Source organism: Odontesthes bonariensis, chromosome 4 (genome assembly GCF_027942865.1).
Source record: "Odontesthes bonariensis isolate fOdoBon6 chromosome 4, fOdoBon6.hap1, whole genome shotgun sequence".
Taxonomy (NCBI): domain Eukaryota; kingdom Metazoa; phylum Chordata; class Actinopteri; order Atheriniformes; family Atherinopsidae; genus Odontesthes; species Odontesthes bonariensis.
Genome location: NC_134509.1, coordinates 24,951,010 through 24,976,932, shown reverse-complemented (window position 1 = coordinate 24,976,932; position 25,923 = coordinate 24,951,010). Strand labels below are relative to the sequence as shown.

The 25,923-nt window shown below is 41.1% G+C and overlaps 1 protein-coding gene across 2 annotated transcripts; it reads left to right on the top strand.

Moving 5' to 3' along the window:
• Window positions 1-1,952: 1,952 nt before the first annotated feature.
• jupa (junction plakoglobin a) lies at window positions 1,953-23,201 on the top strand. 2 transcript variants are annotated; one of them, XM_075463650.1, is made up of 16 exons: window positions 1,953-2,083; window positions 11,603-11,655; window positions 12,998-13,165; window positions 13,256-13,509; window positions 14,526-14,764; window positions 15,219-15,420; window positions 15,791-15,935; window positions 16,102-16,205; window positions 16,298-16,636; window positions 16,950-17,102; window positions 17,203-17,322; window positions 17,409-17,559; window positions 19,794-19,915; window positions 20,177-20,216; window positions 20,940-21,063; window positions 22,286-23,201. In XM_075463650.1, exons 2-15 carry the CDS (start codon window positions 11,643-11,645, stop codon window positions 21,059-21,061), a joined length of 2,172 nt encoding a protein of 723 aa, XP_075319765.1. In that variant the 5' UTR covers window positions 1,953-2,083; window positions 11,603-11,642; the 3' UTR covers window positions 21,062-21,063; window positions 22,286-23,201. The 2 variants fall into 2 exon arrangements, with proteins under 2 accessions (XP_075319765.1, XP_075319766.1); XM_075463651.1 differs by lacking the exon at window positions 1,953-2,083 and adding an exon at window positions 6,941-6,979.
• The last annotated feature ends 2,722 nt before the right edge of the window (window positions 23,202-25,923 follow it).

Here is a 25,923-nt window from a genome sequence, read left to right as displayed (position 1 = left end):
TCAAATGGTCCGGTTTGGCAACATGAAGATGCTGTTCTGTTCAGTGAACAGTCTGATAATCATCGGACCCCTCAAGCAACACACTAAACCCCAAAAGTGTCAATTAGGCCTGAGGCTATTTCAAAAGAGTCCACACGTTCTTCTTTCTGGCAAATATAATGGCCTATATAACCAGGAGTGACCCAGCATGCCTTGTTTCTCTCTGCCACTGTCTCTTTCATTCTGAGAAGCACAGATGATGACTGTCACAATGGTTGCATAGGAGAGCGCAGTGATGATCCGCCCTGAGGCAGGACACAGAGTACAGCCTGACCTATCTGCGTCGATCATCCAGTCTGAGCATGTCATACACGCAGCTAGAGGAGCTTCTGTGCACACTGTTTTGATATATTTTCAATGTGTAATGCATTTAAATTATTCTGTCAGTCTGATGTTTCCTTTTGTCTATTTTTGAGCAGGATGGTGTGCTGTTGTTAGTCTTTTTCAAAGCAATACATTTCTGTCTTAACAGAGAAACCTTTTAGGATATTTCATGTTTGTTCAACAGAAATGTCACCCCCATGTGTTTAGGCTTCTTTACATCTAGAGTTTGTATCAATATGTAAATGCATCAATAAAAATGTGGGTGCTTTCTTCTCAAATGCTTTAAAACTAGTTGAATGGAAACTTCAGTGAAGGCGTTGTTGTTGGCGAAGATGTTGTTCAATTATTACAACCTAAGCATCAGTGGTGTTTTACTGCTGTAGCTCTTTAAGGTGAATCTACCTCTGCAGTCGGTTACAGGGACATCACATGAATATGAAAGGTCGTGAGATGATTTATGAGACAAGAAGAAATAAAGTCCCAATGAAAAATCTTGTTTTCAGCTTTTTGGAATATTCCTCTGATCCTCGTTTTTATGTCTTTAGCTTTTACTGAAACCATTTCAAGAAGTTTAACAAGGAAACATCACTGAGATTTAAAATGTGCTCTCAAACTAAACCCTGATCCTTGTTGGTTATTAGAAGGCAAAAAAATGAGGGTAAACACTCATATAAAAGGGTATTCATTGTTATTAAAAACTGCGAATTACATGTGGTGCCACAGAAAGTAAAATACATCCATCTGAAATCTCGTGGACGCATTCCAGTGCAAATATGGAAACAAAGTATAAAAGTGGCCATTAGGGGGGGAAGTGTAACAGATTGAGTTAATGTCTCCATCACCACTGTAAATGGGGTTATGGACATTCTCAGCAGCAATTTATGACATTAGGCCATACACTATATCACTGCCAAGAAGTGTATTAACAGAGAAACTTTCGTTGATTTCCCAAACCAGTTCTGCTGGAATTACTCAACATGTTGCGGGAGAAACACGATGATCAATGTGTGTCCCACCTTTTTCTATTTCCCACCCGATTCTGACTAAAGCTTAAAAAGAATTTCAAACACAGTTAGCCTATATGTCCAACACAAATATGCGTAATCGATGGTTTTTGTTTCTCAGTGAAAATGAATGTCCCTTCCCGGCTGCGATGACTCATTGAGCTTCTGGTTTCGTGTTGTAATCAAGGTGTGGTCGATGTTCAGGTGCACCTGCGCGCACACGGTGTTGTTGAGGTCTCTGTGAAATAAAAAGGACAAAAAGACGAGTTTACCAGCTATCACTCAATTGAAGTGTCTTTTCACACCTGATGTGGACTTTTACTTGAACTAATAAATATTTTCTGCACCCGTTTCAGTCAATTCAAAAGCCAATTGATATGAAAGGATAGCCATTTAAATCAATGTGGAAAACTGCAGTTATTCTTAAAATGTCTTATAAAGGCTAATAACATTAAAGAAAGAAATGGTGCCTGTAAAAATATATTAACATCTTCCCAGATAACAATAACCCAACGCCTCTGGCAGCGGGTGGGGTCAGGGTGAGGAGGGCGGAGTCTGGGCTGAGGTGACGTTCGTTTTACTCATTTTTTTGTTCAGAGGACTGTCGACAAGCAGCTGCGGTGGGAGTGAGAGTGGAGTGGAGAGAGAAATACAGAGAAAGGTCCCGTAACGAATATAAAACGCAGACTTGGAATAATCTAAAACGCTTTCGACAGGTAAGACTCACTGAATGTACTTTGTCCGACCGGTTTTTACTGCTCATAAACGGCTCCTAATGTTTTTGTCAATGACTCTTTTCCTTTTTTTTTTTCTTTCTTTTCTTTTTTTTTTTTTTTTTTTTTACGTAGGTTGCTTAAACTGTCACTTCTACTAAATATGTCCAAGTCTGTGTGGAATAGTCTTTGTCTACATTTGCGTGTGTGTGCTGGCTACAAATTCAGCTTTATATGTGGTTTTCATTTCCGCATGCTTCAAACTAATGGCCACTTCAGCTTGCTGCTCAGCGCGAGCTCTCTGACGACCACAGGTCATCTCTCTTATGGTAAACCTCTGAAGTTTTTCACCGTCCAAAGTCTAAGGAAGCAGCCTCTGCTGAATTATGACGATTTAAACCCAGTATTGAATGTCTGTCCTGGCGCCATTTACACAGCTTTACATTGGTGTGGGTTTAATTTTTTCTATGCGTTTTTATTCGTTTGTCCGCGGGCGAAAATAGCAGGTGAAGACGAAGTGTGGCGAGCTATACAATTTGAAAATGTAAGGACGCCTTATGTGGCATGATTTCTATTGTGTTATTCTATCTGTGATGGCTTATTTTCTACCACTGTATCAAGGGAGGATAATTCAGCCAATATTATGACAACGAACTGATTGTTTAGGAGGTTCACAATTGTCTTCTTTGTCCTTTTCATGGTAAGACTTTTATTTGGGTTTTGAGCTGCTGGTTTGACGAAAGCAATTAAAAACGCATCCAAACTTTTGTAAACTACACTATCAGTTTCCTGGCGTCTTATAGACCAACAACCAGTTCTCATCGTGAAACTGATCCTTTGTTTCATCCTTAAATGTAAAGCTACAGTATCTGATTTAACTTTGGATTGGGGGCTGGCAAGTTTGTACTTGCACATCTGTAATGTTCTAGTCTGATGAGTTTCTCTTGCTTTCATCCACTCCCACATGCTGTTCATGCCAGCTGTGACGTTTCCAGGTGTTGCCAATCTGGCTGTCATGAGATATTAGTTAAAAATAAAAAAAATAAGTATGCTTAACTAGTTAACCCTCGTAAAAAGTAACCGCTATTTCTTTGGAAATGCATGTATGAACATGAATAAAGATGGCCTTTGATGCTTTCTAAACTATGCCATGTGCACAGCAGACGGCATGCATAAAAGGAGATGACATTAAAAGGATCTCAACACTGTTGGTCAACCATTTAACTTTGATGAATGGTGAAAAAACAATGTGGAAAAAGATCTTAAATGATTGTGATTAGATGATTGATTAATGATTGTTACAGGTTAGTTGTCGTTATCATTACCTTTTGCAGAAGCCCAGATTTGACAAGACAGCGAGCCAGTCCTGCTTACTGACTGCGAGAGCCCAGGACTCTTATCAGATTGCATGAATGCATCAGCTGCAATCTGCATCCAGTTAAAATCACCTTTTTTTTTTTTTTTTTAATCTGTTTAAATCATTTAGAGGGACTTCCTCTGCCACCTTCAGTTCCTTTTATTTGACATCATTGGACTTTGGATTAATGGTTGAACTAACACTCCCTCTCTTGGATCAACGAACACTTATCTTATTATCAGTTGTTCCCGTGTTAAGGGTTACCATCACAAAACACTCAGACTAGTGCCAAAAGAGATGATAGTATTCAGCTAGCTTCTAGACCGATACTTGCAACTGAGCTTGTTGAGTAAGCAGCAGGTTGAATAGGACATGGTGCCCATGCTTTGTGCCAATCTGGCTCGTAGTCCAGCATCAGACAGCAGTGGGTTTGGAAAGCTGTTCCTGTCTGCCCTCAGGGAATAGGGTGGTGGGGCAGTAGCAGGGGTGACTTACAGTACATTTTTCAGCTCTAGCTGTGGTGGCACTGTGTTAATCCCTACCCCCCATCTCTGCCTAATTCTCCGATACTGTCCTACATTAGCAGACTAAGAGGCCAGGGGATCCTTCAGTTTACAGATTGGTGTACACTTTCCAAAGGGGATTACTGTATGACATATATCCCATCACGTCTTGCCTTGTCTCTCTCTGTCTGGTGGTGCCTGACAGAGTCATTTCCAGGGCCTCGGTTACAGCCACTCGTCGCATACACTGTGTGACCTTCTCTGTCTTAGCATATTACCCTGCCTTTGTGTTTTACTGTTCCCATGGAGAAGGGAACACAGAAAGATAAAGTTTCTCGTTGGCTTCAATGGGGTCCGTGTGATGAAAGTATGAGTGAGGTGGTGTGACGACATCAAAATCTTCATTGGGTTACATTCCAGAGGAAATATTCATGAGACCAAAGCAGATTTATTCAACCTCCAGCTCTGATGCAACCTGCTCTGTCTTCATTATTTATCATGGATCGGCAAGAAATGTTTAAAATAGAAGACATCTGCTGCAACCTGTTGTGGTAAAGTATGAAAGAACATCTGGAAGAGGAGTTTCCAAATTCTCAGGGAGGTGGCTAACCCTCCAAAAGCATTTTTAGCTACTTTTTTTATATGATTATTGGCTAAAACATACTTTCATGTAAGAGATATCTGCTCTCACAACAAAACACAACGTGAGTCCCTCTTGCAGTGTATAGCTGGCATTGCTCAGCTGAGCCCTAACTATGACAGTCCCCAAAGTTAATTATTTACCTTCAGCTCTTATGGTTGGATCAAACGAGGACAGGAAAACGTCCCAAACTTACGATGTCAAAGACCTGATGGCTGTTTCTCACTGGCATTTAAAAAGCCATATGAAGGTCTGCCAGGTTGGTCATTTCAAATCGGCTCTTATCAAAGCGGCCTAAAAACTCCCAGACATGACATTACAGCTTGCTAGAAATAGCTGAGTCCCGCTGTTTCCTTTATGAATACATTACCATTGATATTTTTTTCATTATCCAGGCGAGGAGGGAGTGAACTAGATTCCAGCACTGACTCAAAAGAGAAAGTTTTCACAGTTGGATGATTTGGCAGAGTCGTGCTTCTCAGCACAGCGACTCTGAGTCCTGTGGTGTCTGTTTTTCTTTTCCTCCTCCCCGTCCTTTAATTACACTTCCATGAGAGATTGAGGACAGCAAGGGTGTGGTTGAAGTAGAAAACAAATTAACTGGGAAGCTTGACCGGGTAGATAGGCATCATGAAACTTCCCGGTCTCGCAGGGAAGGTAGTTTTCATTTGATTTAGATTTATTTATTTTTTTTTGTTGTTGTTGCTCACTGTCATTGAGGAGTTCATGCTCTCGAAGACTCCAATCCTGGCGCCTGTGAGTATTTTACTAAACACTGGTTCCACTCTAAAAGGCACAAAAATCCCTGGGCGTTACAGTGAGTCAAGGCTGTCATTATTCTTCTTTTTTCTTTTTTGGTCTCTTTTTTTTGTTCATTCAAAGTTGATATTTTGGAGTTTTCATCTGACAGCAGCAGTAATAAAACAAATGACCAGACTGATGTCAGAGTGAGTCACTCGATTCTTTGATGTTAGTTGTACGCTTCAAATGTGGAGCACTTTTTTTGTCTGCATGTTGCATACAAATGAGCAAACTGTGAACTTAAACTTGCCAGACTAACTTGCCGTATTCTTTGGGGTCTCTTTGCCCTGCTTGCCCAAGCAGCCCCCTCCTGCTCCCTCGTGCTTCTAATCTCCCTGAAAAATTAATCACCTGTCACATTGACTCAGTGTTCAGACGCACACTGATGCATAGCCACGGCAGTTGAAGAAACTCCCCATCAGACCTTTAAACCGGGCTTTGAATGCAGCTTTGGCCACTGAAAACTCTGCCTGTGAATTCACTGAGCCATCTTGATGTGCTTCAGTCCTTTTTGGTTGCTTTCAGTGGGGACACTTCAGAGTGGTTTCCTTTTCACTGTCACAGCAGTCAATGGGACAATGCAGCTACTATTTTCCTCTCTACCCCAAAACAAAATAAGACAGACTCTCTCTGTGTTGTCGGTGACTTAGTTCATCCTCTTCCTTCCTTTCATTGACCAAACAACATGGAGGGGGGCATAAAAAGTCACTGCTGATGTCTAAAAAAAATTAATCGTTGCTCTAAAGGCTCTTTCTTCACCCACAAATTGAGTACTATGTATTTAGTGTTCAGATATTAAAGTAAAATGGAGTGTAACCACCTGATTTACACGTGTTGATGTTATGTTGTTATTTCCGATAAAGAGGACAATCCATCTGCTCCTCTTATAGTATCTGATTTACGATGGATTGCATTTTTTTTTAAACTTTCTGTGGGTTGTGCAACCAAATGTTTATTGCTACTTTGGTACTTCATTCTTTACTCATTCCCTCCTCCTTTATTTTTGTGTAATGTGATTCTGGTCTGCACTCAGGCACCTCCTCCGAGACCGCTCACATTTCCTTTGATTCACTGTGAGATCGCAGAGGGAGTACACATCTACACTCCAGTTTACAGCCACAGCACTGCATCCACTGGCCTAATTTGACTCATTAAAGTAGCGGCAGTGAATCAACTGACAGAACAAGGCCCTCAGCCATTCTGCTGCTTATTTTATTCATTGGCAATGGTTGACTGTGTTGTTTGGACTGCTTCCAGATCAGGCAAGGAGGAGCAGCACACTGTTCTGCATCTGCCACATTTAGACAAATTCAGTTTGAGTGTACAAGTGCAACACCAGTCATATGTTGCTGGCTGTTGCTCCCCTGTGAGTCTTTATGGTGATGTTGCAACAGTCTGGTTTTTATCAGCTGCCTGTTGAGGTCAGTTGAAAAATGCTCTATTCTTTTACAAAACAGGCCTTGAATTCTTCCTGAGCTGTTTGACTGCGTGACACCGACAGAAATTTGCCGGCATTTTGCTTTATTTAGGAACAGCTGTGAGAGTGGAACTTCTCCAAATAAACTTCCTCTCTTTGACCAGACGGCTCAGCAGCAACGGTGAGTCAGTTAATGTTGACCAGCACTTCCTGTCACCCACCACACAAAAAAAAAAAAACATTAGCTGTACACTGCTTCACATCCTCCCTTATTGATTTATAGCAGTTAGACCCTGCTGTCATCACCGTGCCAGAATAACTATTGTTCTGCGAGCAGTGGATGACAGACCTGTTGTTTATGGACCAGGAGGGTTAGTGCACATGTAAAGCTGGATCTCAGGTCTGTGGATAAATTATGCAGAGACTCAGGTGGCTGGACTGACCCTGTACAGTGTCCTGGGAATTGGGCAGTGTGAGTGCAGGGTGTGTGTTAAAGTCCTGTGGGAAACTGTTAATAGTGAGAGGAGTGTGGGTTGCATGTCAGGGGGCATATATGTGACGGAGCGTGTGTGTATGTATGTGTGTGTGCTTGTGTGCGTGGGGGCTGACCTATATGTCAAATAGTCTATCGGTCCAGATGGTGCAAGAAGCTTTACAGATGTGTGCTAGCATAATCTGCTTTACTTGTTTGTCAGCCTAAACATAAGACTACCAAGTCTTTAAAAATAAAAGAATATTTATAGCACATACGGTTATACGGTTTCGACATAAAGCCATAATGCTCTCTTTCGCTTATTTGGCTTCTTGTTGCAAGCTAGATGAGAAGATTTGGATCACACTCATGTTATTATGATCAATCTGAAGCTTAGCCAGAAAACTTTGTTTGCACATCTATTCCCTGCTGTTGTTACCTTTTTTAGATTTGCTTGTATCAAAGAAGGAGGATGTTAATTTGTGGTCGGTGATGATGCCATATTTCAAGCCAGGCAAACCTCTTCCACCTGTTTCTAGTCTTTATGCTAAGCTTTGCTACCTGGCTGCTGGCCACGTAGTCCAGCGTTGGATCCGTTTTCTCATATAACGTTTGGCAAAAAGACAAATATCTCCCAAAAGTATTCCTTTATTTTATTTGTGCTTGCTTGATGTTCTCAAACAGGCGTGTAGAAGCCCAGAGGGGCGTACAGATAAATCTCAAGAGATATTTTGTTTATGCCCATCCCGGCCAAACAAGCGTAAGCCTAAATAACAAATTGCTATAAACTCTGTAGAGCATGTTATGAGCCTCTTGAATTTGACCAGGGTTCATCTCGGGCCCCCCTGTGCCTCTTCCCTGACCTGATTCTTTCCTGCTGTGATGTAAAAAAAGAAAAAGAGCTTAGGCCTGCAGAGTCAAACTCCAGCCTGCTGTAATGTTTTTCATTACTGTACTTGGTTTAAAACTGCAAAAACTTGGAGAACGCTGACAAGCACCAAGTGATACATCCCCTTAGGGTGAGTTCACCCTCACCCACGCAATCTTCTGCCACACCCTTATTGAGAGCTTGTCACTGTCGAGGTGACACTCCCTGTCTGACATGCCTGTGGAGGTGGTCAGAACTGCGTGTTCTCATCACTAACAGCAGTCACTCACGCTTTGTTACAGCCTCTGTGTAGTCATAGTATCGTTTGTTTCAGCAGTTCAGAGTCGTGAGTGAGCCAGAGAGTCGAGTTCAGAAAAGTTTGGATTCAGAGTAGTGTAACTATGCACTTTTTTTTTTTTTTTTTTTTTTTTTTTTTCTTCTTCAGCTCAAGCTTTAAACTTGGGCACAGGGCACCTCGAATATACAACCTTAGCGTGGAATGTCACACCAGTGTTTCAGCACTGGGCGCTGGAAAGTATCCATGACTGCTTTTCTGTTGCAACTCACTCACTGTTAGCTTTCGCTGATGCGCATTCCTGGTTTTACTGGGCTGGCTGTTTTTTTGGAAGAAGCCTCCCAAAGTCATTTACAGAGACTGTTGCTTAACAAGATGGTGGGAGGGGACTAGTGTGAAATGTGTGGATTTTTTTTTATTTTTTTCTCCCAGAAGTTTGGCCTCCATGTTAGTGTTGATCTGTGTTGGGGGGGTGGATAGTGGTGGTAATGACGATGCTAAAGCAAAGATAAAATGAGAGTGAAAGCAGACATCACTCATTAACTAGAAGAGAGCAAAGTCCAGTCTGAAGTGCACAAAAAAACCATCGCTTGAACAAAGCTGGAGGGATTGGCTGATAAGAGCTGATTCTCACCATCATTTACCTAAGTTTTCACTTTGTTTTCTATTATTTAAAATTTACATTGCTTTTTTTTTTTCTCTCCTCGATAAGTATTGTGGGAGCTGGGCATTTACAAAAGGGAAACACCTTTGTCTACAAACAAGTGACCATTGCTTCAGACATCAGATTGTTCAGGAGATAAAATGCCCACAGTGTCTGAGAGTTACCTTGGCAATGGGCAGGGTGTGTCTCAACATTACAACTGTTCGCTGAACCCGCTGCCTCGCCCAGCAAAACAAATACTTGACAAACACTGTCCCTGATTTACAGAGAAAAAGACAGTTGTGTGAGAACATTGCTAGCCATCTGCTTCAATTGAATTGATCTTGACTTTCTTTAACAGTGAAATTAAAAAAGAAAGTCTTTTGAAAACATAAAGCAAAGCTGTACCCTTTCCCTGTTGATGACTGCGGTGGTTAGTCATACACTTTGTGTTTTTTATTTAACAAGAAGCTACACCTTTACATGGAAACATGGGGGAGCACAGTTGTCAGCGGCCTGGTGAGTCAGTGCATCAAGGCAGCATGTAGCTGCAAGTACAGACAGTCCTCCGGGGCCTGGTCCCGCAGGATCTTATGCCAGATTCACTACAGCTGAAACTCACTGAGCTGCTGCTCTCTGTGTAAATGTGAACAAAGATAAAGGGACATGTTGAAACCTTTCAGGAGTATCGGGTTTAGTTGAAAGTATTTTGAGGGGGGGGGGGGGTGCTTCTCCACAAAAATGTGCAACTTTGAGAGTTTTCAGACCAACAAAGTGCCACAGAGAGAAAACTGAGGAAAGACATGAGGAGGAATGTGCAATGAACACATTCTGCTGGTGTCCGTTTCAACTTCATGCAAATTGTAATGAAAAACAAAGCCCTTTGTTGATGTTACAGTCACGTGCATATGCAAACCAGTGGAAAAACATGATGTCCTTAGGATGAAAACTAGGCTCAGATAGTTGGAGTGAAACATTTTTATAAGCCCAAGAAAAATGAGGGGTTGATGTTTTTATTAATACATCATTTATTCATGCATAATCTGTGTAAAGCAGAGAGATGAGGCAGCATGTGCTTCTACAAACTGCATCTCTATCCCCATTGATCAGTCTTGATTACAGCACTTTGTTTGCTCCTTTGAGCTGACTGTAAGCACAGATGCAGGTGGTAACATGAGTGTTTATAGCTCATTTTGTGCCAACACAGCAGCTTCACATTGTGCTTTCTGTCTCAACTTGTTTTATTGGTCATAAAGATGCAAGATAAAAGCACACGCTTATTAAATCGAATCACTATAACCTATGTGAAGCTCTCGTATAAAAGAGCTTCACAGATGGAAGTCTTTCTTTGTCTTGTTTGCTGAAGCTTTTGTTGAAGCGTCATACCTCTGGTGCGTGGTCGGTGACTACAAATGATCTACACACGCACAATGTGCCCCATCGATGTGCTCAACAAAGAATTCTGTAACAGCCGAACATCTGAAAACACTTGTGAGCAGCACAGTGGATGCATTGTACTATCAGTCATATGTCACATGAAGTGGCAGGCAGCTATTATAGATACAGATTTCTTTTGTGATTTAAGAGAATTTCTGTGGTGAATGACATTTAGGCTGCAGAATTGTGACAGAAATATCCAAGCGTGGATACGTGACACAGATGGTCTGTGTTTAAGGCTGAAAATAAGGACGTCGCACATGGATCCAAGTACAAATAAGAATCCTGATGGAAACGCAAGCAATACATTTAACATTTCACATGTATTCCACTGTTGTTGTGAGTTGAGGCAACATTATTTTGCTAAACGTTTGTACTTTACTCAAAATTGTCCTGGATACCCTTCTGGATTACACACAGGCGCTAACAGTGATGATCTGTATTAGAACAAACGTGCACCAACATGTAGCTCAGTGGTTGCACAATGAAGAGTACTCCCAGTATAAAGCTACACAACCAGAGCAATTTAACAATTTTACCATTTACTGAGGCTCTCAAGACAAATGTCACAGGTATCTTTGAGAAGACAAAGTTGAAATCAAGTCAGATATTTTGTTTTAGAGGATTTGTTTTGGGCTTGTGTGTGACGAGGAGCGCACTCTCTGTCCTCTGTACTCTAACATACACCCTCACCCACTGGAATCCAAACCTGACGAGCGAGTTCCTGATTTGAACGTCAGCAGCAGAACTACTCCCACGGCTCTATGGGTGGGGGCCTTAGGTTAAAAGAATTTCTGACTTGCAGCTTTCTCACCGCCCGCTTCGCCCTGCATCCGTGCTCCTGCCGCTGCCGCTCTGTGTTGTCATTTTCAGGTCAGGGGGCATGACTGCAGGGTAGGAGGGCCCAGCTCGGGAGTTGTCTTACTGGCAGATGAAAACACAAAATGACAGTATTGTGTGAGAAGACAGAGACCATGCCAGAGTGTTTAGTAATTCATGAAAAGATGGACGTGTAGTCAAATGTATGTTCATTGTTTTCAGCTGAGGGAATCTGGCAAACCTGACTTTGTCTTTCTCTGTATATTTTAGGTGTGCTCCATCATTGTTGCTTTGATAACAGGAGACAAGGATGGCAATGCAAAGTAAGTCTTTCAGCTCATGTTTTTCTGTGCATTTTACTCCATTCCTCCATAAATCCTGTTTCAATAATGTCTTGATTTTATGTTCATTGTATTTTGGACATTCGGTTTAAAATCAAAGCGGATTTTCCATCTCACTTTTTTATATATATATATATATATTTTATTTTTTTTTAACTGTAAACTTGCATATATAGGAGAGAAATCTCAATTTTCAACTAATGTATAAAAAGCTAGCTTAGTGAGTTAATAAAGCTTAGAAGTGTCACTTTAAGAAATCTACAGATGTTTAATTTAAGCAGCCACTGCTCAACATTATTTCATCCGGCTAATATTTTTTCCTAAGAGTTCATAGCAAACTTTTCTGGGGATTTGCGAAGGTCATTGTTGATTTGATTTGGCAACAACTGGCCTATAATAATTCCAGAATGAAAATATCAAATTTAGCTAATTTTCAAAAATGAATCAATTTGTTGTTCAAATCAAAGTTCTTGCAAATATATTAAGTTTTCTGTGTCAGAAAATGTGTGAGGAAAACTATTAAGATGATTGGAAATATAAAGATAAATGGGATTAAAATTCTTATTAAAAGGATATTGAAACTTTACCACTTGTTTAAGTACGTCACACTATAAAACATTCATTTCATACAAATTTTCAAATTATTTATTAACTAGATTGTGTTCTATTTGGGATCCAGAATGCAATGTTTTGCTATTGGTCTCTAATTTGATTCTTAATTTTATTTATTCAGTTATCTGTTTATCCATTGGTTTTCGATTTTAATTCTGGACTTTACTGGCCAGTTTCTGCCATGTTAACCCTTCTGAGTGCTTGAGACCAAGCGGTTCGCCAAAAACTGTGCGGTGTGCCCGTATCTGAAAAGCACAAAGACGAGTACATGCGTCTTTGTAGGCAACGTGAACTCACAACTTTGCTGTCTGAAAGTAACAGAATTGAATCAATGTTTTTCTGTTTTGTGTGTTCATCTTTTAGTAAAATGGATTTAGAAAATACTAACTATAGACGTTTAAAGAAAAAACAATTGAATTACTTGATTTCACGTCTGCTTGTTTCACCTCGTACCCAAAAAATGGCTTCAAAAGAGGGTGTTGAGCACTTTGATCGTGACCTTTCCAACTTCCAACTATTGTTTTCATGCGTTCATGTTGAGGCCACTTCCTCAGTACAAGTGAAACCGCTAAAGTCTATTAAAGAAAAGCTCTTTTATTTGGGGTAGAGAATTCATTCAAAGGATAGAAAAATAGGGGGCAAAACTCCTTAACTGCTCTTTCAGTGTTGACCAAATCTTTTTTTTAAATTACTTACTCTTTCTGCTTCGCAGTGCGTGATTTCGACAGTGGGTCAGTGAAGGTGGCCGAGTGGCAGCAGACCATGTATGGCCTTGACTCAGGCATCCAGTCCGGAGCCACTACAGTCAGAGAGGAGGATGGCGATTACAGCACCACCAAGCACTACACTATGACCACCACTGTCACATCAGATGAGCCCAGTAAGACGAAGCATTGCTCAAACCAACCAGACTACTATAATTAGAAACTTGCATCATAAATCATCATCTTCTCGCTTCTTCTCACTATAGACGTGGAAACCCAGTACGCAATGACCAGAGCCCAGCGGGTACGAGCTGCCATGTTCCCCGAGACGCTGGAGGCGGGTACCACCATCCTCTCAACTCAGACAGAGCAGTCCCAGATGACCAACGTCCAGCGCCTGGCCGAGCCCTCACAGATGCTTAAGACGGCCATCATCCACCTGATAAACTACCAGGATGATGCCGAGCTGGCCACACGCGCCGTGCCTGAGCTTACTAAACTGCTCAATGATGAGGACCAGGTGATGGCAATACACACCAACACAGTCTATAAGTTGATGAAGTTGCTTGTCAACTGATAAGACTTCACCCATTGTTATGCTAAGCCATGCAAGCCAATGTAAGCAAATGCCTAATTTTTACTGCACAGTCGAGTGGAACCAACATGTTCTTACTCTTATTTTTATTAAGCCCTTTTTTTACAGAAACTATTCCTTTAATCAAGAGAAAAGTAGCACTTTACTTTAAAGTGAAAACAAACACCCTAATAAAAAGGAGTAAAAACACAATACTATATGATATACTAAAAAAAATTTTATATAATCACTTTCACAAGACCTCAGTGAAAGACGAAGCATTCTTAGACCCAGTGACCGTGGAAAATAGGCTTTATTTTAAAAACTTATGTCAAGCTTGCCATTCTAACCTCTGGCAAAATGCTGCTCCATCATTTTGTGCATAGCATGAAAATGCCAGCTCACCAGCCATCTTTTTCTTAAGCCTTTGGGCCTCAGAACATCAATCCCCTGAGATTTCAATGACCGTGTCGATATTCATGTCTCCACAAGGCCAATTCAATATCTTAGTGCTCTACCATTTAATATTTCATAAGTTAAAAGCAGCACTTTGAAATCCGTTCTAACTTGAACAGGAAACCAATGAAGAGAAGTACGCACGGGAGTAATGTCATCATGTTTAGAAGAACCACACAGAATGTGATGCTGCTGCATTTTGAACCATCTGCAAACCTCTTAAGCTCTTCTTAGGCAGTCTGGACATTACACCATCATAGTAATGCAACGTGTCAAGATGTCACAAAGGCAGGGAGAAGGACCCCAGCATTTTTAAGTGACAGGAGGCATCTATGCATAAGAATTTCATAATAATAACAGGACAATTGGCCAGGCAAATTTTAAAGTTTTATCATCTGGAACTCCTCAAATATGAAAAAAAAAGATAGATGTTTGACATGTACAGATGTGACTAATCCAAGGGAAGACCTAGAAATTAATATTTTTCCTACTTCATACCTCGACAGGTGGTGGTCAGCAAGGCAGCGCAGATTGTCAACCAGCTCACACGTAAGGAGGCGTCCCGCCATGCGCTGATGCAGTCCCCTCAGATGGTGGCAGCGGTGGTGCGGGTCATGCAGAATACAAGCAACATGGAGACAGCACGGGCCACAGCCAGCATCCTCCACAACCTGTCCCACCAGAGAGAGGGTCTGATGTCCATCTTCAAGTCAGGAGGGATCCCCGCTCTTGTTCGTATGCTCAGGTACAAAAATGACTGTTTTAAACTCATGAGTTTGATTATTAGTAGGTGGAAATTATTGAAAATTCTGTGTGATACATGAAAGGACATGTTCGCCTTTAAAAGTGAAGGTTGCATCAGAGCCTGGCTGAAATGAGCCAGATACTGTGAATATGTTTTTAGATTCAGCTACTTTTTGGTTCATTTGAAAAGGCACAAAACAATAGTTTGTGTTGTTTGAATATACCAGAAGGAATTAACCAGCCATGGCTTCATATGACAAGTGGGTTTACTGTCAGTCTGCGAAATTACATAAATTGGATAGAAAGGGAACTAAATGAGATTAGAAGATCTAATTTAAAGTAAATGTAATCCCTTTAAATGTCATAAGTGATGGTATTCAACAGTGGGCGCACACCCCTGTGGAGTTTTCCCTGTAAGGATGGACACATTAAACACAGCTGCTCATCTTCCTCAGCTCCCCCATGGAGTCTGTGCTCTTCTACGCCATCACTACACTCCACAACCTGCTGCTGCACCAGGAGGGAGCTAAGATGGCTGTGCGTCTGGCAGACGGGCTTCATAAGATGGTTCCCCTGCTGAAGAAGACCAACCCCAAGTTCCTGGCCATCACCACAGACTGTTTGCAGCTGCTGTCATATGGCAACCAGGAGAGCAAGGTGTGTGTGTGTGTGGGGTGTGTGTGTGGGGGGGGGGGGGGGGGGGGGGGGGGGGGATTGTCAGTTACATGTTGTACTTTTGCATCCAAGACACAGAAAGTTGCACATCCTAGCAGCCAAATGTTCTAACGTGCGACTGTTGAAATTGACCTGCTTGTGTGTGCATGTGTTTTGTTTTGGGTGTGGCATGTGAACATTGTTGTTCAGGAGCTGCCACTGCCAGGGAATGGGTGTGGTTATTTTTCTTAAGAGTAGTAAAGTAAGTGAGGATTAAGAGGTGTTCATCTACCTTGGCCCAAGGCATTTCCTCAAACAAAAAGTGAATACTTTTAAAAACAGTACCTACTCACACTGTCTCTGCGTTTAACAGCTCATCATCCTTGCCAACGGAGGTCCTGAGGGTCTAGTCCACATCATGAGAAACGCCAACTACGAGAAGCTGCTGTGGACCACAAGCCGTGTGCTCAAAGTCCTTTCTGTGTGCCCCAGCAACAAACCTGCCATTGTAGAGGCTGGTATGTAATAAATGTTTTATGTGGCACCACACACCTGTGTGTACAGGGTAGTCTTGCAGGTGTGCCAGCATTTTGATACCTGAACTGTGACCACTTGTCAACTTGAGCCCCACAGTTTATGAGATGTTGCTGAGAAGTGAGTGATTGAACTTCTCTGTTCATTCAGGTGGGATGCAGGCTCTGGGTACACACCTCACTGGCTCCAGCCAGCGTCTGATGCAGAACTGCCTGTGGACTCTCAGAAACCTGTCTGATGCTGCCACCAAGCAGGTCCAAATTTGCTCTTTGAACATCTCTTTATTTATTTCCTGGATTCCTATATTTGATGAAGTCATTACAAATGGATTTATCTCTTTTACCAGGATGGAATGGACAGTCTGCTGCAGGTGCTGGTGGGACTACTCCGTTCAGATGACCTCCACATGCTCACCTGTGCCACAGGCATCCTGTCTAACCTCACTTGCAACAATGCCCACAATAAATCTCTGGTCACCCAGAGCAATGGCGTCGAGGCACTGATCCACGCCATATTGCGTGCCGGAGAGAAGCAGGACGTGACTGAGCCTGCTGTTTGCGCTCTGCGGCATTTGACATCACGTCACCAGGAGGCTGAGTTGGCGCAACATGCAGTGAGGACGCACTACGGCATCCCTGCCATCGTCAAGCTACTCGAAGTCCCTCACTACTGGCCAGTCATCAAGGTAGAAAGAGGGATGAATTGGGAAAAGCTACCTCTGCTGGAATGTGGTGATTTAGGGAAGACAATGGAAAGGATCTGTAGACAGGGAAACAGGGAAAGACTGAAAACTGGGAGAACAAAAGTTGAAGGTGTATAATGACTAGGGACTGGACAGGTGGAAAAAGAGGGATAGCAGCTGGGGCAGAGGGCCTGAAGAATCATGACAGAAGGAGCAGTTTGTTACATGAAACAAAAGCTTGAGGTTGTTTGTAATTCAAATACCAATAACTTACTTGTGGCGCGTTTGCATATTTGTCTCTTTTCCCTGCTTGCAGGCTGTGGTTGGCCTGATTCGTAACCTGGCCCTGTGCGAAGAAAACCAGGCCCCGTTGAGAGATTCCGGAGTCACCCCCCGCCTGGTCAACCTGCTGGTCAAAGCCCACCAGGATGCCCAGAAGCATGGCTCAACTAACCAGCAGACATACCAGGTGTGAGATGAACTTCCATCAAAGGGTCTCGCTGTGAGTTAGCGTAACATGGTGTGGAAATGATTTTTCTGTCGAGTAATGCTCTTCCCTTTAATCACAGGATGGAGTGAGGATGGAGGAGATTGTGGAGGGCTGCACAGGAGCTCTGCACATCCTGGCCAGAGATGCCGTCAACAGAATGCAGATCGGCAACCTGGACACCATTCCTCTGTTTGTCCAGGTAACAAAGAGAAGAAACTAAAGCCTTTTCTTAACCATAAACTTTTAGGATTAGTTTATAACAAACTTTCATCCTCTCCTCTGCAGCTCCTCTACTCTCCTGTGGACAACGTGAAGCGTGTGGCAGCAGGCGTTCTGTGCGAGCTGGCCCAGGACAAAATGTGTGCCGAGCGGATCGACAAGGAGGGAGCATCATCTCCACTGATGGAGCTGCTGCACTCCAGCAACGAGGGCATTGGTAAGACACCCAGTTAATGTTTTATTACGATAAGCAAATCGCAGTGCATTAAGTCGTAGACGGAAAGCAAGAAAGCCAATTTACTCAAGTGCTATACTTCCAGGAAGTGCATTTTCCAGGTAATTTTGCAAGCCCATTTTTGTTAGACAACATACTTTTGCTGCACATTTCATATTGGATAGATATATGTAATCTTATTATAGGCGGTGGCATCAAAGTGTAAATTACCTGTATGGGTAGATTGACTGCTCAAAGATATTAAAATACTTAGTTTAAACATTATTTATTTAGCTTAACAGATTGTTTCTGTTGGTCTTTCTGCACTTAAAACAGTTTGACCAATCTTTTTATGCTCATATGTACATATCTGTACATAAATGTCTGTTTACTCAGAAACTATATTGAAGAACAGAGAGGTGTCACCATGTGAGGTTAGCGCTACCTTATCCGAGACGGAACCAGCTGCTAACGTTGCAGATTTTTAGACGAAACCTGATCGAACTTCAAGTTGGTGGGAAAAAAGCAGTTGTAGCTTCAGAATAAAAGAAAATAGTTTTGTTTTTTTTTTGTCTTTGGAGGGAGCTGCTTTTCCCATACATTAAGGGTTGGATAGCTTTAATCAGATCACCTGTTGATGCTGTTTTTAAAAAAATGTATATCTTTGGATCGTCAGTGCAGTGGGGATAACTAGTTTTCTACAACCTTTTAAGATAAAACACCTATCAGACACGCTAAAGAACTGCTGTAGGTCTGCTAGCAGCAACGTTGAAAGGCAGAAATCAGCTTATCAGTCAGATGACAAAACTCAGAACTTCCAACCATGTTGTAAAGGAAGAGCTGCCATTCACTACATCCATGGGTCACATTTAATTATTCAGAAGAGCAGAGTGAATCTGACTCCCAGGAACAACACCACAGTACATGTGCAGCTCATTGGAGGTTACCTTGAGTCAAAGTGATATTTTGCCCATCCTAGCATCTTTTTGATAAATGCTTTGTTAGTGAACAGACAGTTTAGCCCACTGAAACACTAAACTTGTGTTTTTATCTTAAAGAAAAGGATTAATTAATATTAAGGGATTTAGTTATTTATTTAGCCTCTGTGTTTTATCATGAAGTACTATTTTACAGTTTAATACAAAAGGGAAATTTGGTCATTTCTATACATGGTCTATTTATAACCAAATAATTTATTAATCAAAATGCAGTCAAGATCAAAAAGAAATATATGAATATGAAGGATTAAAGTGTAAATAAGTGGTGGCCCCTTCAGTTGGGAACACCAGTACTGCTGTTGGAAGAAGTTGGTCTGGAGCCCTGTTTGGAAACCAGGTTTCCAGGTAGTTTGTCTTGGCATGTTTTCTTCTGCAAAAAATTAACACTTTCTTACCTTAAATCACAATGTTTAGCTGCAAACACTCATTTAATTGACCTAATTTACATGATTTAAACAAGGCACAGTAAACAAGAGCAAGTCTTGTGGATGAGCAGACAATTGTTTACTTCCTGAGGAAAGCTTTGTAATGACTGCACAGCAAGTCATGTGTGATTTTTTTTTTCAGGATCTTGGCGCATTTCTTTCCTCATCGATGATCAGGACGCCGTGATTGAGCTTTAGCAGATTTGCCACAAGATACAAACCCCTGATAAACTGGAAAGCAAAAGGCCTGGCTGCAGTTTAAACATTTAAAGATCTACAAAAAGCTGCCTAGAGCTAATTTCAGTGAATACCTGTGTGAGCATTACAAGGAAAGACATAAACTGTTCAGGCAGTGAGGGAGTTTACATAAAGAATACATCATTTTGTTGAACATTTTGCCCATTTACCTTTGAACCCCTAATCTATGTGTGTAAAAGGATCAAACACATCACTCAAACAGTTCTTTCTATGCTGATGTAGACTTATTGGAATTAAAAATAAAAAAACGCATTGGACAAATTAAAAACTTCACTCTCTAAATACATATTTCCTGGACTGTATGTTATTCCGTATATAACAGATACCACTGACGTTCATAATTTGTGCTGACGTTGTATTTTTTTCTTCTCGACCTTTAAGGCTCGGTGCACACACACACTATAACTCATTATTAACCTATTAAGACCTGAGGCATCCTCTAAACATAGGCACGGACACACTCTTACAATATGTTGCTGCGGGTCTTACTGCTTTAAAAATGAGAAGTTTATTTATTTTGCGCATCGCTTAATGTTTGCTGATTCCTTCCCTCCAGCTACTTACGCTGCAGCTGTGCTCTTCCGCATCTCTGAGGATAAGAACTCTGAGTACAAGAAGCGAGTGTCCGTGGAGCTCACACACACTCTGTTCAAGCACGACCCTGCTGCCTGGGAGATGGTGAGTGTGTGGCGCCCCCTGCTGCCAGGATGCAACAACTCAACACTGATGCAGATTATTTTATTTGCTTGATCTGTTTGGGTTTTATAGGATAAACTTCCCAGTACTGTTACAGAATGCTGTTTTCATGTTCCGTCTCTTGAACTGTGAACTTCATTGGACACAGTTTAAGTTTAAGCTTATCAACAGCATCAGCAGTATCATTTACTTCGTAAAACCGTTGTTGTATTTGACCTTTGCCTTTTTGTGACCTGTTTGCAGGCCCACAACAGCGTGCAAATGGAAGGACCTTATGCAGATGGTGAGTAACTGTGGCTGAAATGTGAAATGTGCACTTGCAGCACATTCCTCAGCAGCGGGTCACTGCACCACAGGGAGCAACCACAGCAGTAAAATGCTCTGTTAGCAGGTTGCCCCCGCCCCGCCCCCCCTGCAGCTGCCAGTGGACTTTATTTACAACTATTTGGCAGCTATTGGAATTAGCTTCACATCATAGCTTATTGTGAACATCGTAATGAATACATAGAGATTTAAATAGCTAAATTAAACTTCACTGTTTTTGTTTGTATTAACTTCTAGTATTTCTTTCATTCACCCAACCAATTAATCACAGTGTGACTTCCCTCAAACTCTGTTTCCTTCGTTCAACAACACTTATAGATGATCAAATCCTTCAAGCTATGAGTTCCACCTAGCAAATTACTTTGTATTTATTTTTACTTGTTCAGTGTCCAAAAGGTTCTCCCTCCACCAACCTCCTTATCTCTGTTAGCATTTTTCTCTTAATCCCCATCCTTTCCCTTCACTTCCCTCCTGTTTTTTTTCCTTTTATGGTGTAAGAATCTTCTGTCTACTGTTCTGAGCAGAGTGACTCTGGCAAAAGAGACTTCTTACAGCGAGATCTGTATTTACAGATTATGTGCTGCCTCTATTGTGACAGCAGCAGTAAATAAGTGACTGTAAACTATGTGTAATGTGTTGACTGCTTGTGTAACTAATCAAAAACTAATGTTACTCTGTGCAGAGATGGATCCTGGCTTCACAGGCTATGGAGCATATCAAGACATGCCCATGGAGATGGACGGTATGAGGCATGAGGATTATCCACCCGTGCCCTACGACAGACATTACTCTGAACAATATTAATGGTCAGTAGACGCTCATGTTCCCCCAGCCACTCGAAATACTGCACGTTGGTTTTTCACATAACATTATTCTTTATTTATAGTTTAACACTGAAACAAAAACAGTTTAGTGCTCCATCTCTATCAGTGTTATGTAGACTTTAGAAATAAACATTTCCCACATGTCACACCCGACACAACATACTACAGTGCCTCTTACATGTTCAATGATATGATCAAATATCTACTTTAACAGATTAAGAAGATAAATAGATGCAAAAGCTACAAAATAAGTTTAAATTCGACTTGACAGGAAAAAGCAGCTTTTATTTAAATAAAATGCAGCCAGAAACTTGATTACATTTTATTGAGCATTGTTTACTCGCTTATCAGTTACCTGACTACAATCTTCATTATGGATAATATAATTTGACTGTTATTATGCAGTGCATAATATTTATTTAAAGTAAAGTGACATTCAAACTCAACAGCAAACTCTGTTAAACAGCAGTGAATGTGTATATTTTAACGTGTTTTATGTAATTCAAAGTACATTGTGGTCTAAACACCTGAGGTCTGTATGTAACTTATGGTTAATGACTCACTTTTAGACCACATTTAGACTTGTTTTACAATTTAGAAATTTGTGTCGAACGATTGATCGTTGATCCTTCTCTCATGTATTTGAAGCTTCTCAAACATGTTTGATTAATTTAAACTATGATTGTTGCAGTAAATAAAGCTGAGGAAGACGGCTGCATTAGTGCGTGGCGTTACTATGTCTTAAAGAGAATTTAAAAAAAAAAAAATTCATTCTGTGGTGAGGATGACTCCACCACACACTCGTAAACAAAGATTTAAGTCCATGGTGCTGAGCACTGTGAGGGCGTACATTTCCCACAATGCAATGCAGTCCTGACTAATTTGAAAAAAGGTTGGAGGCTCAGCTGTAAATTCAAATAATTATTCAATTGCAGTGCAGTCATAATGCTTATGAACTATGTTATAATGCAGTTAAGCGGTATTTGTTAGTGAATGTGGACACATAGTTCGTGGGTTACCACGGTGATACCCCCCCCCCCCCCCCCCCCCCTCTAACAAAGCCCTCATTAAGCAATGAGATGACACATAAATCACATTCTGGGTATTTAGTGAAAAATATGGAGTTGTTAAAAGAACCACTTTCTGAAACGGACTCCAGCATTTTATTGATTGATTTTTCTTTTTTTTTCTCCTCTTGTTAAAGGACAAAGATGTGGAGGAAGAAGAGGAGCTGATGCGGAGTTCAGCGGGACTAAGAAGAGGAGATTATAGTCACCAGTAGAGGTCCCCTCTGCCCTTCATCCGATGTAATATATGCAATTATCGACGAGTATGGGACTCATAATCTTAACAGGGCTCAACATTTGTTTTATAGAATAATTGTGCTGATTATGATTAATGACGGTGATGAAGCTTGTAGGTTTCGTTTAGAGAACCTTTGAAGAGTGTGTATGTGAGTATGTGTGTTTACGCTTCTGGGTGGGTGTTCTATGCCAAAGAGATTTTATTTTGATGATAATCATGTAGCCTCCTTTTTTCTTTTTTTCTTTTTTCTTTTTAAGAAAAAAAGAAACAAAAAGAATAATAGTTGAAAACACTGCCAGAGGTGGCTCAACCTGTACGGTGCACCTACTCACCGCTTCGCTTAATGCCTTTTTAACCGACTACACTGTCTTTGCTGTGGCTTTCAACACGATTCGATGTCAACTTTTTCCTTCTGTGACTCAACAATCCTATTGGTTAACATTTTATTTTTTCTTGTGGCACCATTTCAGTTGGAGGCAACAAAAGAGCAAAGACAGCTGTTTGTGTTTTCTGATTTCTCATCTTTTATAAGTTATTTTCATGGAAAAGTTCACCTTACCGTACCTTCCAGCATTTTAACAGAGATGTCCTTGATTTTTAAGTGAATTTTAAAGGAAAAGAGCATTTGTGGCTTTGGTGAAAGAACAGCTGGGACGCGTCTGTGCGACATCGTCTGATTCATTAGTCAACACATGAGATGATAGTATGATGGGCGGCTGGAGAGAACTACTGACAGGGAAATTTGTCTTTCTACTTCATAAAAGTTTTTACTGAAATTTTGTTTAATAAAAATAAAGGATATATTAAACACATAAGGGTGTCTGGGTTTGTTTGGTTATGGATTACAGCTTTACGTTCATTCGCAACAAATGCTATGTATGTAAGGCTTATTGGTATGATTCGGGAGCATCGTGCTGAAGAAAATGTCCTGCATTTCTTTCTTTTTCCTATTCCTCTACCTTCAAGAGAGAAGAGTGCACGCTCTCTTTTTAAAATCTAAATTATTGCAGCTTACTTTCTAAATGTCTGGTTTACACGACGTATTAAAATGAGGGAAATGCAACCTATTACACAGCTTCATGAATAAAAATGCAGAAGTTTGACTGATGGCCTCGCATGAGAATACTTTGGTATACAGAGGAGGTTATGGTGGACTGCAAGGTGTCCAGGTCCTGTAGTCCAATAATTTTGGTCTTGGGTTGATCTTGCTGGGACATCCACTCCTGGGAAGATTGACAGCTTTCTCTCTCTAGAATGATGGACTCCAAATAGTTTGGAAATGATCGTTGCAGATGCCTTTCCTCTTTGGAATTGTGTAAACACACAACTGAATGCTCCAAACCAGCAGGTTCTTACACTTGCTGATAATCAAATATTCAGTATGTGGTTAGCAGCACTGCTACTTAGCCTCTTAATTCTTATAAAGAAAGCAAAGCTGTACTTAGTTTTTCCACACACTGCTTCTGCATTATGGCTTGTGTGTGTTATGTGTTGTTGTTCATCTTAGGTTGCATTTACTTAATTCTAAGAAGTGAAGGAGAATGTACTTTATTTTTCACTGGACTATATATATATATAGATACACACACACACACCGAAGGTATGTTTGTCTGTAGCAGATCAGATTATTAAAAGGGATGTTTTGAAGTCACTTTCAAAATGTACACGCATAAACATTCTAGGTGAATCTAGTGCAATATAGGCTAAAAATATATCCTGGAGAGGAGCTGGACTCTGTCATGCTCTGGAGTTGCCCAAGGAGAGAGGCGTTGGTGGGCGTGGGGATTCTTGCAAGCCCCAGGCTGGGTGCCTCCTTGTTGGAGTTCTCCTCGGTGAAAGGGAAGGTTCTGACTGTACACAGCCTTCTTGGAGTCTCAGAGTGGCGTCCTGGATGGGTGTCACCTGGGGATTCTATGGTTCTTCTGGGGGACTTCAATGCCCACGTTGGCAATGATGGTGTGACCTGGAGAGGCGTGATTGAGAGGAACGACCTCCCCTGATCTGAATCTGAGTGGTGACATGTTTTTGACTGTGCTAGCCAGCCATGGATGGTCCATCACAAACATCGTGTTCGGACATAAGGCCAAAGGTCGATGATCGACTTTGTAGTGGTGTCATCAGACCAGAACGCGTCAAGCTGAAGGAGGCGTTTCAGGCTTTGATGTCCCAGGGATCACCTGAAGCTGACAGGTACCGAGTGGCTAAAAGGGCTGCAGCATTGCTGGTGCTGAAGCTAAAACTCGGGTGTGGGAGGAATTCGGAGAGACTATGGAGAAAGACTTTCGGTTGGCCTCAAGGATGTTCTGGTAAACCATTCACCGACTCAGAAAGGGAAAGCAGGAATCTTCCCAGGTTTGTGATTGACCTGGGTGGAGAACTGCTGACCCGAACTGAGGATATATGGAAGGAGCACTTTGAGGGTCTCCTCAATCTTCGCTTCTTCGCTTCTTCCCTCAGGCTGTCTCTGTGTTAAACAGCTAAAACCAGACTTCAGTATATCTGTACATCTGTACATCTACTGAATAATCCATCCTAACATACTGTGAACTCTGTATTTGTATTTATATTTACTATTCATCCATGCACCAATTTGCACCACATAGAAATATATCACTGTTTATACTCACTCAATACTTATGTGTATATATATATATATATATATATATATATATATACTTTTTTTTTACCCATTTTATCTTTATTTTTTTCTTACATATACATAGTTTTTTATTCTACCTTTTATTCTACTTTTGTTTCTACTTTAGCCTTGTTCTATGTCTATTTTTGTATTTGTTGCACTAAGAGAGCGAGGTGTAACCGGAGTCAAATTCCTCATGTGTGTCCACATACCTGGCAATAAAAGCGATTCTGATTCTGATTCTGATCCTGCTAGCATGTCCTCCATTGAGGAGGCTGAGAACTTGGGGGAGGGCTTGTCCATCATCTTGGCGGAAGTCGTTGAGGTCGTTAAAAGCTTCCAAACATTTTTAAACCATTTTCCAGGATATTCTAAACTCTAGATTACAATGTAGGAACACCTAAACACTACATTTTTCTTGTTAATAGACATTAATGTTGGTGTGCAGGTGATGTATAAAGCTAAATTGATCCTGTGAAAACATTTGGAGATCTAGTTTGATTTCATGGGGACATGAACTGTGTAAGTGCTTGTGAAATTGTTGGAACACAGGTAAAATTGACATCAAATTGAAAGCTTGCTGAACTTAGTTGAGATGCATTAAAGCTGAAATTGATACAAGTATGCAGCATTTTGTGAATTTCGTCAGGGTGAGTATATTAGACCGCATAAAGCTCATCACTTGCCACAAACAAGACTGTGTTGAAGTGATAACACAGGAGCAGAAGGACCAGGTGAGGATGGGTCCATCTACAGGTCACCTCTGTGCTGCCTTTGGAATAAAATTCTCTGAATACTGATCAAGTGCAATACAGGTTAGAGTCACTCTCGGTAAACAAATTCAATCTATAATGACACACTATCCAGAGAAGTTAAAGTAGAAATTCTCTTTCAGCTCA